The sequence below is a fragment of the Sus scrofa genome, chromosome 14 (assembly GCF_054392235.1).
Source record: "Sus scrofa isolate SSC_HxYL_T2T_F1_AM1 chromosome 14, Sscrofa_HxYL_maternal_Yorkshire_Landrace_v2.0, whole genome shotgun sequence".
NCBI lineage: Eukaryota > Metazoa > Chordata > Mammalia > Artiodactyla > Suidae > Sus > Sus scrofa.
The window spans coordinates 81,653,038-81,668,652 of record NC_139396.1 but is presented as its reverse complement, the minus strand read 5'-3'; the positions used below and the strand labels follow the sequence as shown (position 1 = coordinate 81,668,652).

The 15,615-nt window shown below is 53.2% G+C and overlaps 1 protein-coding gene across 3 annotated transcripts in view; it reads left to right on the top strand.

Moving 5' to 3' along the window:
- Positions 1–15,615, top strand: part of CAPN9 (calpain 9) — a 43,314-nt gene that overhangs the window by 2,467 nt on the left and 25,232 nt on the right. Inside the window, exons 2-8 of one of the 3 annotated variants that reach the window (XM_001927215.5) lie at positions 3,195–3,264; positions 6,224–6,342; positions 7,420–7,553; positions 10,425–10,593; positions 11,790–11,873; positions 14,029–14,114; positions 14,942–15,019. In XM_001927215.5, coding sequence (XP_001927250.3) covers positions 3,195–3,264; positions 6,224–6,342; positions 7,420–7,553; positions 10,425–10,593; positions 11,790–11,873; positions 14,029–14,114; positions 14,942–15,019 — 740 coding nt within the window. Of the gene's footprint in view, positions 1–3,194; positions 3,265–6,223; positions 6,343–7,086; positions 7,278–7,419; positions 7,554–10,424; positions 10,594–11,789; positions 11,874–14,028; positions 14,115–14,941; positions 15,020–15,615 lie in introns of those variants that run through there. The other 2 variants (XM_021073119.2, XM_084996880.1) reach the window with 2 other exon arrangements.

Sequence of the window (15,615 nt, the reverse complement as noted above, 5' to 3'; positions counted from 1 at the left end):
GGGGCCGGTGGGAATCTATGTTCCCCTGCAGGAGGGAGACCCGGGGCAGCCGGGAAACAGTGAGAGTTGGGGAAGGTCTCTCCAGCAGCCTCTGTGGCTGGAGTGTGGTTTGCACTTCTGTTTGGCGCTCATGTGGTGCATGTTCCAGCCACCAGCGCCGGTGTCCACTGAACTGGGGTGGGCACCCTGCCTGCCCCACCTTCTTGTCAAACACAGCTGTGCTTGGGGTGGGGGCGGGGCACAGGAGAGCCAGCAGAGCCAGGACAGTCAGGGGACAACAGAGGTGCAGGCAGCCAGTCCTGCCCCTCAAGGAGCCAGGGCAACAATGCACTGGGTGGGGGTGAGAAGGTGAGGTCACCCAGGGGTGGGTCTGCCGCAGGCTAAGAGGAGCTGAGTGAAGAGAGTGGGCATCTCCCAGCCTGATGGGGCCCAGCCAGGATGCCATCTGCTAGCCTGACTGCCTCGGTTCCTGGTGCCTCAGGCACCCTTTCCTCCCCGACTCCCTTTCTGCCTGCCCCCACCTGCTTCTGCCATGCAATCCCCTCTCCCTCCCGGCTTCTCAGCCTAAACACATCACACAGCCTCCTGAAGGCACCGCACCCCGCCAGCCTGGACTCCAGGCTGCCTGCGTAACCCAGGGCACGTGGCCATCACCCCCTGTACAGTGGGGCTCCCTGTGTGGGCCCAACTGCCCATCCCTGCTCTGGGGCACCCCCCATACCCCGTGTCCCCACATGCCTCCATAGCACTGGGCACAGCTGGAATCAGCACACAGCTGTGGGTCGTAGGGTCCAGCCTCTCCGACCTTGTTAGAAACATGGCTTTTCCTTTTTTAAATTAAATACTTAATAGAGAAAAGTCAGTGTGTTTGGCTGAGCCCCGGATGGGGTACGAGGTGAAAAGCAAACATTCCTGGATGCCTGGCGCCCAGTCCTCCAGGAAAACTACCACTGGTGCCCAGGCTGGCCTTCCTCCCCAGGTCTCCAGGTTGAAGGGTGGGGTCACTTCTGGTCTGTGGAGCCCCCTCTGATCTTCCTGTCACAGGACTGTGGTTCCAGGTGACCCTTGTCCCCAAGGCCCCAGATGTGCAAATGCCCTCGGGAGCCAAGGTCAAAGGGGAGAGAGCAAGGCACGGGAGGATCTTCCCGGGCAAGGCCCTCACCTGCAGCTGCCCGCATTTACGGACAGGACTCCCACAGCCTGCAAAGAGGTGGGAATTCCAGGACTGGGGTTCAGGATGGCGGTCAGCCCTGCGCTGGCCCTGGGTTTGTGGTCCATTATTGGCACAGCCGTATTCAGAAATTCTCCTGGCTGAGTTTGCTGGGATGTTTTATTTTTTTAGGTTTTTTTTTTTTTTTTTAGTTTTTTGTTTTTTGTTTTTGTTTTTGCTCTTCAGGGCTACACTTGCAGCATATAGAAGTTCCCAGGCAAGGGGTCAAATTGGAGCTGCAGCTGCCAGCCTACACCACAGCCACAGCAATGCAGGATCCAAGCCGCGTCTACAACCTACACTGCAGCTCACGGCAACACAAGATCTTTAACCTGCTGAGCAGGGCCAGGGATGGAACTTCCATCCTCATGGATGTTTTCAGGTTCATTACCGCTGAGCCACAATGGGAACTCCCTGTTGGGATATTTTTAAAGTGAATGAACCCATGGCTGGCACACCTTGGAGGCTGCAAAGAGAACCCTGTCATTTTACACCTTGGTTCTTTGTCCTGGGAATTCCTCCTACCTCTTCCTCTGACCCTTTAGCACCCAGACCAGGGATGAAGCAGGGTCCTAGGGTTGGAGAAAAATAGTTCAGGACAAAGCCCTTCCCCAGGCATCCACCCAGAGTCAGTGGGGAGGGGTAGCCTCCAGTCCTGGTCTCTGGAAATAGGGGGGAGATTCCCCTTGCATCAGATCCAGTTCAACTGAGGGGTGTCCCTGTGCACAGACACCCCCAACCACTTCTCTTGATTTGCGATTCCCCTCCCTGGAGGGCCACCTGATGCCCCTCAGTTCCCAGGTCACCAAGGTGCCCTCCCTGATCGCTGCTGCCAAAACACCCCACCCCCACCATCACTCTGTCCTGGCACTTGTCCCTCCTGAACTGGTACATCTGTTCACTTGTTCGGGATCTCTCCCCAGTATTCAGCAGGGAATTTCTCTCTCTTGCTTTTTGCTATAGTCTCCTGCCAAGAATGCAGCCTGGTGCCTCAACAAAGGGAAAGAAGAGGAGTTCCCTGGTGGTGCAGTGGGCTAAGGATCCAGCGTTGTCACTGCTGGGGGTTCGATCTCTGACCCTGGAACTTTCGTGTGCCATAGGGGCAACTGAAAAAAAAATGGAAAGAAGATATGAATTTTATATAATTGCTTTCAAACACTTTTTGCTTCATATATCATCCCTCTATATTTTCTATATATTATTATATTACATACACCTGCATGATTGTGTGTCATTTAATAGGACACATAACGTACTGTGATCAAACAATATAACAGATATATGCACATATTCTCTCACATATAGATAGAAGAAAGAGGAGTTCCTGTTGTGGCTCAGCAGGTTAAGAACCTGCCATAGTATCCATGAGGATGCAGGTTCGATCCCTGGTCTCGCTCCGCAGATTAAGGACCCTGTATTGCTGTGGCTGTGGTGTAGGCCGGCAGCTGTACCTCTGATTCAACCCCTAGACTGGGAACTTCCATATGCCTTGGGTGCAGCCATAAAAGGGGGAAAAAAAGAAGAAAGAAGCTAGAGGCAGTTGAGCAGAACCTTGTGCCTAATCCTGGGCACTGGCCTGCAGTGTGTGAATTACTTCATTCTGGGAGGAGGAGCTTGAAGCCCAGAAGCCTAAGGCTCCTAAGTGTGGAGGTGGGACTTGAACCCACAGCCCTGGCTCCTAGTCCAGGCCCCAAGCGATAGTGTGAAGGCTCAGAGCGTGGTTCCTTGTTCAGCCACGGGTGGGGTCTATCTGGCCAGAGGGTGGCCTGGGGGGGCTGCTCAGAAGGCAGGACCTCCCCCCAGCACAGGTCAAAGGGGAATAGAGTCATGGTCTTTCACCTCCTCTCATTCCTTCCTGGGAAAAATCAAGTATAGGAAAAAAGCCCCCTGCTCCGACAGAGGAGAGGGACCCTGGGCCTCCTCCATCCTGCAGACTCACCACAGGCGGGGCTCACTCTAATAAAGCTCGCTCTCCTTCCTCCAGGAAATAGTGAAAAACCCAGAATTCATCCTTGGAGGGGCCACAAGGACGGATATTTGCCAGGGGGAGCTTGGTAAGTACGAGGGGAGGGGATGGGGTTGGACACACCATGCCATGGAGTCAGCAGGAGCCACACCAGGTCCCTGAAAACCCTTGGGGAGCAAGGCTGGGGCAACCTCACAGCTACCCCCCTCTGCCTCTTCCCTCCTCCCCGGTCTGCAGGTCCGATCTCCCAGCCCCTTGCACCCTTGTTCTTGGGATGGAGGGTGGGGCAGTGGCGTATGTGGCCGTGGTCTGGGCTCACAGCCCAGGAGTTTACAGAGAACAGAAATAGCCGGTGTCCGGCCTGGCTCTCCTACACCGTGACCATGAGGAGGCTAACACTTGCACAGATTAACTTGGTCACCTGCCAGCCCTCACCTAAGCACATGTTGCCCCATTTCATCTTCCCAACTGCCCTCCCTCCCAATTGCACAGGTGAGAAACCACATCTGAAGGAAGCTAAGTAACTCACCCAAATCACAGGAGTGATGCATGAGCAGGGCCCGGACTTGCTCTCAACCATCAGGCCACCCAGCCTCCTGGGGGCTCATGCTCTGGGGAGCCCCTCACTTGCGTGCACACACACGCACCACAACCACCACCTCAACAAACCAATCCCCTTCCTGCAATTGACTTGAGAGTGCCCCCGAGCCAGGTAAACTGGGTCCCACATTTTAGGATTTAGTCCAAAATTGGGCTGGGTTTACCTTTTCTATCTATGAAGAGAGAGAGAGGGAGAAATATCTTAAAAAATAGCAGGGAAGCAATCTCACTCATAGCCAAGGGATCTGTTGGTCAAAGTGGGCCGTGCAGGACCCTCGGTGCTGTGTGATCAAGCTCCCCGATACACAGAACCTGAAGCCACAAACCCAACATCAAGATGACAGCTGGCAGCAGAGATGGGGGACACGAGAGATCGCAGAGGGAGATGATGCAATTATACATTCTGAACAGAACTTGACCTTCCTAAAAGGTCAGCTTGGCCTTCATTTACCGAGGCCTAGCCTCCAGGGGCATCTGCCTGTCCCTCCCTTCGATTCTCCTCTCGTTTCTCCGTTTCTCTGCCTGCCTCTTCCCCTGCCTGCCCTCCTCGCAGGCCCCTTCCATTTTCAATAGAGAATCATGCCACAGGCTCCTTTGTTTCTCACAGTTTGTGTTTGTCACAGAGGTGTAGTCATGTATCTGGAATCACAACCTCACATTTAACCCTGGCTGAGGGTTAATTATAAACGTTACTTTGGAACCCTTCTATTCCCTCCAATACTGTTTGGACCACATGTGGTTCTTTTGGAAGGATCACCATCAAATGGCCCTGCCACCCAAATCAAGAACCAGAACGACACCACATGGTCGCCAGCTCCTTGCCCATTGGTGGCTGCTTGATGCCACCATCCATCTAGCTGACAGACAAACTGAACCACAAGGGTTCAGGCCTGGGCGCAGAGCTGGGGTGGCCCATCCTACCCATCGACTCCCGCCCAGCAGAGACAAACCCCGCTTGTTTTCCCCTTTGGTTTGAATTGTGGAAATAACGTTGGCTTCTGAATCGCCTTCTTCAAATGCTCAAAGAATTTCTGGCTGAATAGACATGAGGTGCTGTACGCTCAGCCCAGGAGAAGAAGCACAGTCCCCTATGTTGGCCATGTCAGAACCTGGAGAAGAGGCTGGGGATCAGCCTCCAGAAGCAGGGGGTCACTTCATCCAAGTCAGGCCGGCCCTGGCCACCTGAGAACCAAAAGCTACCTGGCAGGCCCATGGTCAAGTTTGCAGAACAAATGGACCTGAGAGCCTCCAGCCCCTGTCCCTTCCCCTCTGCCCCTTCCCGAAGCCAGGCTCCAAAGAGCAACTGACGACTCCTCCCGGGAAAGCCAGAAGCAGAGGGACTCCAGAGCAGCTTTCGTGCTGTCCAGCCCTCTGAAAGTCTCTTACCCACAACAACAACCAGAGGCGGTCAGGGGACGGTGCCCCAAGTCCAGTGGCCACAGTACTTCCCAGAAACATGAACTCCGAGGGGACCAAGCTGAGTGGTGGGGGGACAGGCTTCAGAGTCGCATTGGCAGCAGTGTTAAATGCCGAAAATGAACCAATCTGGGGTAAATGGGAAAGGTCCCGCCCTGTCGGTTAACTGAACACTTCCAGGTCACTGCCCATGCGTATGTCGTGGGCAGCACCTAAACACATGCTCCACACAGGCAGATGGAGGCAGTGGGACTCGGGTAGGACACAGATAAAGTACCATCTGGTTTTTGACCTCACTTCGGTGTTTTCCTCTCATTGTATGTTGTTGACACGAAGACACTTCTGGAAGACTCAGATCAGTCAACACATCCTGAAAATGCAAGATAATTGAAAACCAATACCCACTGAGCTGCCTTTATCTGTAACCAAACTGAGTCTGGGTTGGGAGGAGGCATCAGTCCCCAAAATGTCCCCTCCAGGCACCATGGGGCTATCTCTGATGCTTGCCCGAGTGCTGCAGACCGGCTTGGCTACAGCTATGTGGTGGCTGCTACCCAGCCCGGCTGATGCCACCATCTGCACCCCATAAGGGAAGGCTCTGGGATCTCACAGCCCTGATGTTTAAGGGAACGAACTCATGTCTGAAACACAAGCAAGCATATCCTGTAACACTGCCATGACGATGGCAGCCGGTTATGATAAACTGGGGAGGAGAAGAGCCAGGAAGAGAGGCAGAAGGGAGGCCAGAGGTATTTGCTGCTATTCTGTCCAATTTTTTTTTTTTTATGGCAATGCTGGAACCTTTAACCCACTGCACTGGGCTGGGGACCAAACCCACACCTCTACAGAGACCCAAGCCACTGCAGTCAGATTCTTAACCCTCCACACCACAGTGGGAACTCTACGTCCATTTCTTAAAATGCAGAAAAATTGTGGCCACATCTGGAATGCCCCACACCCACTCTGGTCTCGCGTTTTTCCATTTCTTGTGAATGTGCGGCCAAAACTGATTTCTGGCTTTCATCTTGCAGGGGACTGCTGGCTCTTGGCTGCCATTGCCTCCCTTACACTTAATGAAAAAGCACTGGCTCGCGTTGTCCCCCACAACCAAAGCTTTGGCCCCGGTTATGCTGGGATATTCCATTTCCAGGTAAGGGGGGACTCTGGCCAGTGGACTGACCTCTTAGGGGCCCAGTGTGACGCCTCTCCAGCTGCCTGGCAGTCCTGGAAGGAAGCACCCCTGTCTGGAAGAAAGCTAGTCCCAACCACATGCAAACCACACTAGGTCGTGGAATAACCCTGGAGGCACCAGGAGAGCCTTGCGGACATTCTGCAGTGCACGCTCTCAGGACCTTCACGCGAGAGCTGCCTTGGCAAATCTGGAGGTCCATTTGTTAGAGGTTTTAGTATTTGGAATTTTTTGGAAGTTAAGCATACATGGTCTAAAATGATTATACCCCTTGGGAACTGGATTGTGTCTCATAAACTAAAACACTCTCCTTACTGAAGCCCACCCTCCTCTGTCTCCTGCTTCTTCCCTTTTATTTCTCTGGCCAATTGGATGAGAAGGAGCACACACACAAGTGCACACACACATATACATGCACAGCACGCACCTGTGCAAACACAAACGCTCAGTTGCACGCACGTGTGCAATTATGGGCACACACCCACGCACAGATGCACCCTCATGTGCAAACACACAGGTCATATGGGCACACACACTTAGAAGCACATACATGTGAGGGTGTAAGAACACGCATTCGGGCACGTATGTGGGGTCACGCGCCTCTTGCGTGTGCACATCTGGCATGTGCCCACTTCAGCCTCTCTCTGTCTTGGAGGCTCCGCCTCCGGGCAAGGAGGTAACATCCGGGTCAGAAGTCAGATCAGGGGAGGGGGAGGCCCGGCTGTGAGCGGAGCGCCTGGTGCCCCATCCGAGCCGCACCGGAAGAGCTGATTAAAGGCTGAGGAGGGTGCACGGGGGACCCCATTCTGCGTGCTCAGACTTCGGGGGGACACGGAGCCTTCAGCCACTGTCCCTGCTGGGCCAGCTGGGCTCTGGGTCCAGGTGGAGGAAAACCCGTGAGTGGTTCTCCTGGCACACAGGGCAGCCTGGTCCGGAGGCGGGGGAGGCTGAGGGGTCACCATCTCGGGGGCGCGGGGGTGGGTGGGGGGAGGCTGGCCGTCTGCATGACCTCCCACAGTCCCGCCTCCCACGCTACAGTTCTGGCAGCACAGCGAGTGGCTGGATGTGGTGATCGACGACCGGCTGCCCACCTTCAGAGACCGCCTTGTCTTCCTGCACTCGGCCGACCACAACGAGTTCTGGAGCGCCCTGCTGGAGAAAGCCTACGCCAAGTGAGTGCCCTCGCTGCGGACCCCGGTCCCAGGAAACCACCTCTGCCGCCCCGTCCCCCCCCCAGCCCACCCCACCCAACCCCGGGCCTGTGCCTAGAGTAGAGCTGCTGCGCAGCGTGGGACCGAGGGTCTAGGTGTCCAGGTGCAGCTCCCCACGGCCCATCTGCTGGGGCTTGGACAGGGATGTGGTGGAAAAAGAGTAGCTAGAACGGTTTTCCTCTCGTGGCCTAGCTGTGCCCATCCTTGAGCATGATGGTGACACGTGTCCCCTTTCTTCCCCTGGGTCCCAAACCTGGCTTTTGGAAGAGCTGGGAGGGTAAGCAGAGGGAAATTCCAGATGCATGGACACACATCTGGATTCTTAACCACATGGATATCCATACATGACTTTCCCCTACTTTAGAATGTGTCTTCTTTTATTTTAAATTTTTAAAAAATTTTTTGCCTTTTTTTAGGGCCACATCCATGGCATATGGAAGTTCCGAGGCTAGGGGTCAAATCAGAGCTACAGCTGCCGGTCTACACCACAGCCACAGCAACACCAGATCTGAGCCGCCCCTGGGACTGACACCACAGCTCATGGCAACGCCGGATCCTTAACTCACTGAGTGAGGCCAGGGATTGAACCTGTATCCTCATGGATACTAGTTGGGTTCATTTCTGCTGGACCACAATGGGAACTCCTACTTTTTAAAAAAGGTGTAGTAAACTGTATCATGGTAACCGTTTTTACTGTAGAGTTCAGTGGCGTTAAGTACGTTCACTTACCACCAGCCACCTCCAGAACTGTTTCATTTTGCAAAACTGAAACGCTACACCCAGGAAACACTAACTCCCCACCCCTTCCCCTGCCCCTGGCAGCCACCCCTCTGCTCTCTATCCCCATGGCCTTGACTAGCCCAAGAAACTCCAAAGTAGAAATGAGATGGCCAATTTCAGCCACTCAGCTGTCAGCCGCAGTTCCCTCGTCAGTGAGAAGCCATAGCAGCCTGATTTCTGTGCTCAGAGGTCAGCACAGCTCCCCGGGGAGTCCCCCTGGGCTGAGCCATGGGAACCCTGTCCTCAGAAGCCAGAACCAGGAGGGATGGTCGTGCTTCCACCCCCAGGTCAGGCAGACAAGTGGCAAAATGATGTGAAAGCAAACAGGAATTAAATGGACCCAGAAATTCATCAGCACAGGATTAAAACCATCAAAGACGGGCCAGAGGTGACTGCCCTGCCCCCTGCCCCGCACCCCGGGTCTGTGCAAACACCCTCAGTGCCACCAGATGGGCTTGAGGTAGGCAAAGGAGTGCTTCCTTCCAGGTGCAGCCCTGGCTCTTTGGGTCGCTGAGTGGCCCCATCCAGACACCTCAGGGGACCCTCTCCAGGGCCACCTAGGCAGTGGGTCTGGGCCGGGCTTTCTTCTTGGAGAGCCCAGCCCAGGGCACTCCTCCCCCTGCAGCTGTGCAAAGGCTTAGGCTGGAGCTCCAGCCAGTGGGACTCAATGGGTAAGCCCTATGCCTCAGAGGGAAGAGTAAAAGAATAGGTTTCCTAAGAAGAAAATCTTTGGTGTTTTTGTTTTTTAAAGAGGCTCAAAGTGATGGGAGAGGCCCATAGGTCACTGATGTGGCTTGGATCTGGTGTTGCCATGGTTGTGGTGTAGGCCAGCAGCTGCAAGCTCCAATTCCACCCCTAACCTGGGAACTTCCCTATACTGCAAGTGCGGCTATAAATATAAAAATAAAATAGGAGTTCCCATTGTGGCACAGTGGGTGAAGAATTGAACTGCAGTGGGTCAAGTTGCTGCAGAGACTTGGGTCATTCCCTGGCCCTGAGCAGTGGGTTAAAAGACCTGGCATTGCTTTGTTGGCACAGCTGGGGCTCAGATTCAGTCCTTGGCTAGGGGACTTCCATATGCCATGGGTGAAGCCATAATAAAATAAAATAATATAGTGATTTTTTTATAACTTCAAGAAGATTTTCTTTCTTTCTTTCTTTTTTTTTTTTCTTTTTTTTTTTTTTTGTCTTTTCTAGGGCTGCACCCACGGCATATGGAGGTTCCCAGGCTAGGGGTCGAATTGGAGCTGTAGCCGCCAGCCTATGCCGGAGCCACAGCAACCCAGGACCCTAGCCACGTCTGCAACCTACGCCACAGCTCACAGCAACACCAGATCCTTAACCCACTAAGCAAGGCCAGGGATCGAACCCGCAACCTCATGGTTCCTAGTTGGATTCGTTAACCACTGAGCCATGACGGGAACTCCTCAAGAAGATTTTCATATAAATACCTTTTTGGTTGTTGTTAGGCCACATTTCAGTTATCAGGGGAGACAGTGTGGCCATAGAAAGGGAAAAAAAAAATCATGTTAATAAAAGAGAGGACTGTGAGAAGAGGGTTGGGGTGCGTGGGACCAGAAAGCACAAAAAATCTGTCCAGCCCCCTCTCAGTCTAATACGGTGACCAGCTTCGTGCCAAGGCCCTGTTCCACGTGACGAGGGGGGGGGGGGCTCTTTAAACCTCACAGCAGACCTAAGGGAGGAGCACAGCACCCTTCTGCAAGTTAAGGAACTGAACACTGAGTGATGTGGCCCTAAATCACTCAGCATGTACGTGGGGAGCCAGGACTTGAACCTGCAGCCATTCAGGGACCAGAGTCCATACTCCTTACCACCACAGGGCACTGCCCCTCTCACTGAATTCCCAGCATCTCTCGTGTCTTCAGAGCTCCAGGTAAACCCCATCCCTACTTCCCATCTTGGTCCACAACCCCCAGGCAGGGCCAGCCACAAGGTCTTAGAAAAGCTGGACAAACTCTGGCTGAGGAGCGCCACCTGGTGGCCACTTTTGATTCCTGCAGCGGTGTCCAAGTTTTCTTGTCGACCCCGCAGGCTGAACGGGAGCTACGAGGCCCTGAAGGGGGGCAGTGCCATCGAGGCCATGGAAGACTTCACTGGGGGTGTGGCAGAGACCTTCACGACCAAAGAGGCTCCATGGAATTTCTATGAGATTCTAGAGAAGGCCTTGACGAGGGGCTCGCTGGTGGGCTGCTCCATTGATGTAAGTTTCTGGCTTCTCTGCATCCAGGCACTGTCTTAGGAAAGAGGTTTGGGTCAGAGCCCAAGCTGCACACAGAAGGACCATAGACTGGGGGAGAGGGCAACATTTATTTTAATTAGGACAAAAATTTGTACTTAATGTTTTTCATGTTAGGAAGGTAAGACATACTTGTTGTATCAGCTGGAACAATCTCGAGATTATACATAGGAGGAAAATTCTGTCTCCCTCTCCCAGCCCACCCCATGTCACTTGGCACGTGCCCTTCATAGCTCGCTCCTTGCTCATAGAATATGCACACACGTACATGCTCAAAGGGATGGTTTGGCTGATTTTACTGTCTGGAATCTTACCCTACTTTTCCTTCTTCTCCTCCTCCTCCCCCTCCCCTTTTTTTCCCCCTGCCCCCTGCCCCCTCCCCTTCTTCTTCTTCTCCTTCTTTTTCCTCTTCGTCTCCTCCTCCTTCTCCTCCTTCTTCTTTTCCTCTTTTCCTCTTTTGACCACACCTGGAAGTTCCCAGGCTAGGGATCAAATCCAAGTCACATCTGTGACCCACACGCCAGCTGTGGCAATGCCCACCCCCCAACCCACAGCACCAAACTGGGAATCGAACCAGCAGTGCCACAGAAACAAGCCAGATCGTTAACCAACTGCACCACAGGAGGAATTCCATTTTTTTCACTTTCTATCATGAAAAAGTATATCCATGGATAGAGATCAAACAGTATTTTTTCCCAATTTCTTTATGCATACAAACACACGCGTTTAATTTTACCTCATTTATGCTTTGAAACCAATTCAAGTTTTCTGTGTTCCTCTTGGATTCATCTTGGGAATTAGTCCTCATTGCTAGTGAATTACCCATTTCCTCTGTGTTTTCAAGTTTGTGATGTGGAATTGCACGAAGTATTGTTATATGCTTCTTACTGCCTCTGGGATCTCTGTCTCTTGCTATTGCTACGGGGTGGGAATGATGAAATTCGGATGACACCCAAGCTGGGCATGAGGGTCCTCCATCCTGGGAAGAGGCTGGGAATGGCCTATGTCACTGCCAGCCACTAGGGGTGTCCTCTGTACCCTTTTTATGCACCCAGGCACAGGGCCTGCCCCTGGGAGGCAGGGGGCTGGGCCAGGCCCGGAGCAGGGATTGGCCAGGTGGGGAAGCTTTGCCTTAGAACATGGCCCTTTCTGTGTTTTAGATCAGAAATGCTGCAGAGTCTGAAGCCCGGACGCCTTTTGGCCTCATTAAGGGTCATGCCTACACAGTGACAGGGGTGGACCAGGTAGGCCACATGGACCTCTGTTGACAGGACACAGGGATAGACCTGGAGAAGCCACTGAGTGCATTACAGTTTAACCTGCACTTTCAGCCATGACGGAGGATGTCACATCCGCAGAAGAAAGGCTGGAATTCAAAACAGCAAACAGGAGAGAGACTCGTGAGGACCTTGCTCAGCAGGGGCCAGAACCTGGTCTTGGTTTTCTCTGTTCTGTTCTTTTCTGCCCCAGTTCCACAGCAGTCCTGTGATAGTCAGGGTTCTCCAGAGAAACCGAACCGCTAGGCTAGAGCTATACACAAAGAGATTTATGAGTCTCCCAGGACCGTGGAGGCTGAGACCTCCTGTAATCTGCCATCTGTACACAGGAGCCACTGCTGTAGTTCCAGCCCAAGTCCGAAAGCCTGAGAACCAGGAGAACCAATAAGTCCCAAGCCAGGAGCAGAAGAGGCCCAAAGCCCCAGCTCAGCCGTCAGGCAGTGGGCTAGCTGGACCTTCACCTGATTAGACGGGGCCCACCCACTCTGGGGCAGGCCCTCTGCTTGGCTCAATCTACCCATTCGGATTCTCATCTCAGCTAGAAACGCCTTCACAGACACACCCAAGATAATGCATAACTAAATATCTGGGCACTCTATGGCTCAGTCAAACTGACCCATAAAATAAACCAGTACAAGTCCTGTTCTCTGCAGCTATAGGCCAGGGTGGAACTGATCCCTGTGACCCTACACAGCCCCACTCTGACTTCTAGTGAGTGTTTGGGTGGGAGGAGGGCTCTGGAAGGATGCACAGAAAAGAGGAGGGAAGGATGTGAGATGAAAGAGGAAGAGGGGAACCAAGGCTTGTGCCCTCACAGGGTCAAGTTCAGTGGAGCCCAAGGGTCTGCCCTTTTCCCTTGGTCCATCCCTTGGACGAGCGTCAAACCCATAGGTGGAGGACCCAGGCATCTCCAGTCTCCTCCTAGCGCTGCCAGGTTTTGAGCAACACACTCCACATGAGCAGGCAGCACAGGGTGCAGAGGGAGCCCGTCTACCCCTCCCCACTTCGTCCATGGTTTTCTCCTCGCGCCTCCCTGTCCACATGCACCTTGCAGTCACTCATCTGAGCAGGCATGCAGTTCCTAACATCCGACCTTCTGAATGTTATTCCAAGTGACAGCAGAAACCTCCCCATCACCTGACTCTCTGTTCAACTGCGTTTGCTTCCTCTCCACCTGTAGGGATTTCACCTCCCTGCACGTTTCAGTGAATGAGCCTCTTACACGGTAAACTTGGGTTCTGGATGGGTCCTAACAACAGGTTCTTTTTACACATGAAAAGGACAATTTGGAAATTTCTTCTGGCTCAGCAGGTTAAGGATCCAGCATTGTCACCGCAGTGGCTCAGGTTGCTGCTGTGGCGCAGATTCGGTCCCTGGCCCAGGAACTTCCATGTGCCTTGGGTGTGACTAAAAAAGATGACTTAGAAGTGAGTTTTGTTGATTAATGTAGTTTGGGGGGTGGGGAGGCTGCACCCGCAGCATATGGAAATTCCCAGGCTAGGGTCAAATCCGAGCCACATCTTCGACTTACACCACAGCTCATGGCAACACCGGATCCTTAGCCCACTGAGTGAAACCAGGGATCGAACCTGCATCCTCATGGATACTAGTTGGGTTCATTACTGCTGAGCCACAACAGGAGCTCCTGATTGGTGTAGTTTAAATTCCCAGCTTGTGCGTCTCTTTTGATCATTTATCTGGGAGTAGGATGCTAAGGGTGAGGGAGGCTCAGTGTTAAATCCCTGGGCTGTGCCAGGTGCTAAAGATACACGATAAATTAGGCCTGGCCCCTGCCTCTGGGACATGCAGCCTAGAGAGGAAGCTCACCATGCGAAGATTGGCGTGGACTCACTTCTAGTTAGTTATAGTTGGACTTTGTTTCCCAGATGTAGCATAACCATTCTGGGTGATCATTCTACCATCACTGATACAAGTTCAGCAGGGATTAGAAAATTCTGAGAAATTTTAGAGAAAATTCCATAAAGAATGGCTGCATTTTGACATGTCTTTAGTGTGCCATAGTCATGAGGACTTTGGAAAAGCTGCCACAGTGGAGAGGAACCACCCTGGGCTCACGGATGGATTTCTCAGCTCACGTCTCCCCAATGTTCTTCTCTTGTAGGTAAACATCCGAGGCCAGAAAGTCGAGCTCATCAGAGTCCGGAATCCTTGGGGCCAGGTCGAGTGGACCGGGTCCTGGAGCGACAGGTCAGCCCTGGCGCTGGCCCCCTGGCCCGTGTCACCACCTTGGGGACCATGGGTATAGGGCCAGGGCTGGCATGTGTGCCTGTGCAGGGGGACCATCTGCCTGTGGCTCTGTCCTGGCTCCTGTTCAGGGCTTCACGTCTACCCTCGGGCCCTCCCTGTACCCAGACGTGAAGGCCCAGAGGCTCTGCAGCTCACACTGAGTGTCTGCATTGCCTTCCATGATGCTGTGAGGGCCTTATCCCAGTTACAAAGAGCTGCAGGGGCTGTGGGCATGTATGTATGCATATATGTGTGTGCACATGTGTGTGTCTATATATGTGAATGTGTATGAGTTAGTGTGTGTGTGTGTGCATGTGTGTGTTTTTGTCTGTATGTCAGTATGTGTGTGTGCATGTGTGCACATGTATATGTTTGTGTCTGTGTATGCATGTGCGTGTGTGTGTCCACATGAGTGTATGCATGTGTTTGTGCGCATGTGTGTGCACACACGCACACATGCACACTCACACTTGAGAGCGTTTTGGGTCTGGGGGTGGTGGTGACAAGTACTCTGGTGTGAGAATCCCTGACACAAGCGGGTCTCTAGAGGGCTCTCTCCTGTCTCCCTGTTCAAGTTCAACTCCTGGTTAATCCCCCATGGAGGAGGGTTCAGTGGTCCCCTAGGCCTTTTTCCATCAGCTGCACCTGGAAATGTCCTTTCCCAGCAGGATCTCCATGGCCCAGCACATTTTCAGGGCCCTGTCAGGGTCTGTTCCCAACACAGTGAGGACGCTGGTCCTAGGGAGGCACTGTCTAACCCTGTGCCTAATGTGGCTGTGTCCCCCTAGCTCCTCTGAGTGGCGCTCCGTTGGCCCAGCTGAGCAGAAGCGCCTGTGTCACACGGCTCTGGACGACGGGGAGTTTTGGTGGGTGCTTGTCTTGTTCCTTCTGTGTCACCCTGTCACAGACATGTGTGTCCCACTGCCATTGGGTGTAAGAAACACTGCTTTCCTTCTTCTCATTTACATTATTTTATTGGTAAATAAATACATCTGTCTCCAATCTGTTATATTGACCCCATTTGGCAGAGAATTTAAGGTCACATTTGAGGAGGCTCACCCCACTCCAGATCTCAGGGGAGTTAGTGTGATCCAGAAAACACGGGGCTGAGCCCCTTGCCTCTGGCCCAGCCCCCTCCTCTGAGCACGTGACTCCAAAGTCAGGCGACTGTGATGCCCCAGGTCCCCTCTCTCCATCCCCGGCCCCTGAAAGCAGCTGAATGAGAGCATCGAGAAGTACAGACCCAAGTGAGCAGCAGACAGTTCTCACCTTGAGTTGCTGGAGGCCTGAATCTAACCAAAAACTTTCATGGGGAGTTCCCGTCGTGGCGCAGTGGTTAACGAATCCGACTAGGAACCATGAGGTTGCGGGTTCGGTCCCTGCCCTTGCTCAGTGGGTTAACGATCCGGCGTTGCCGTGAGCTGTGGTGTAGGCTGCAGACGCGGCTCGGATCCCACGTTGC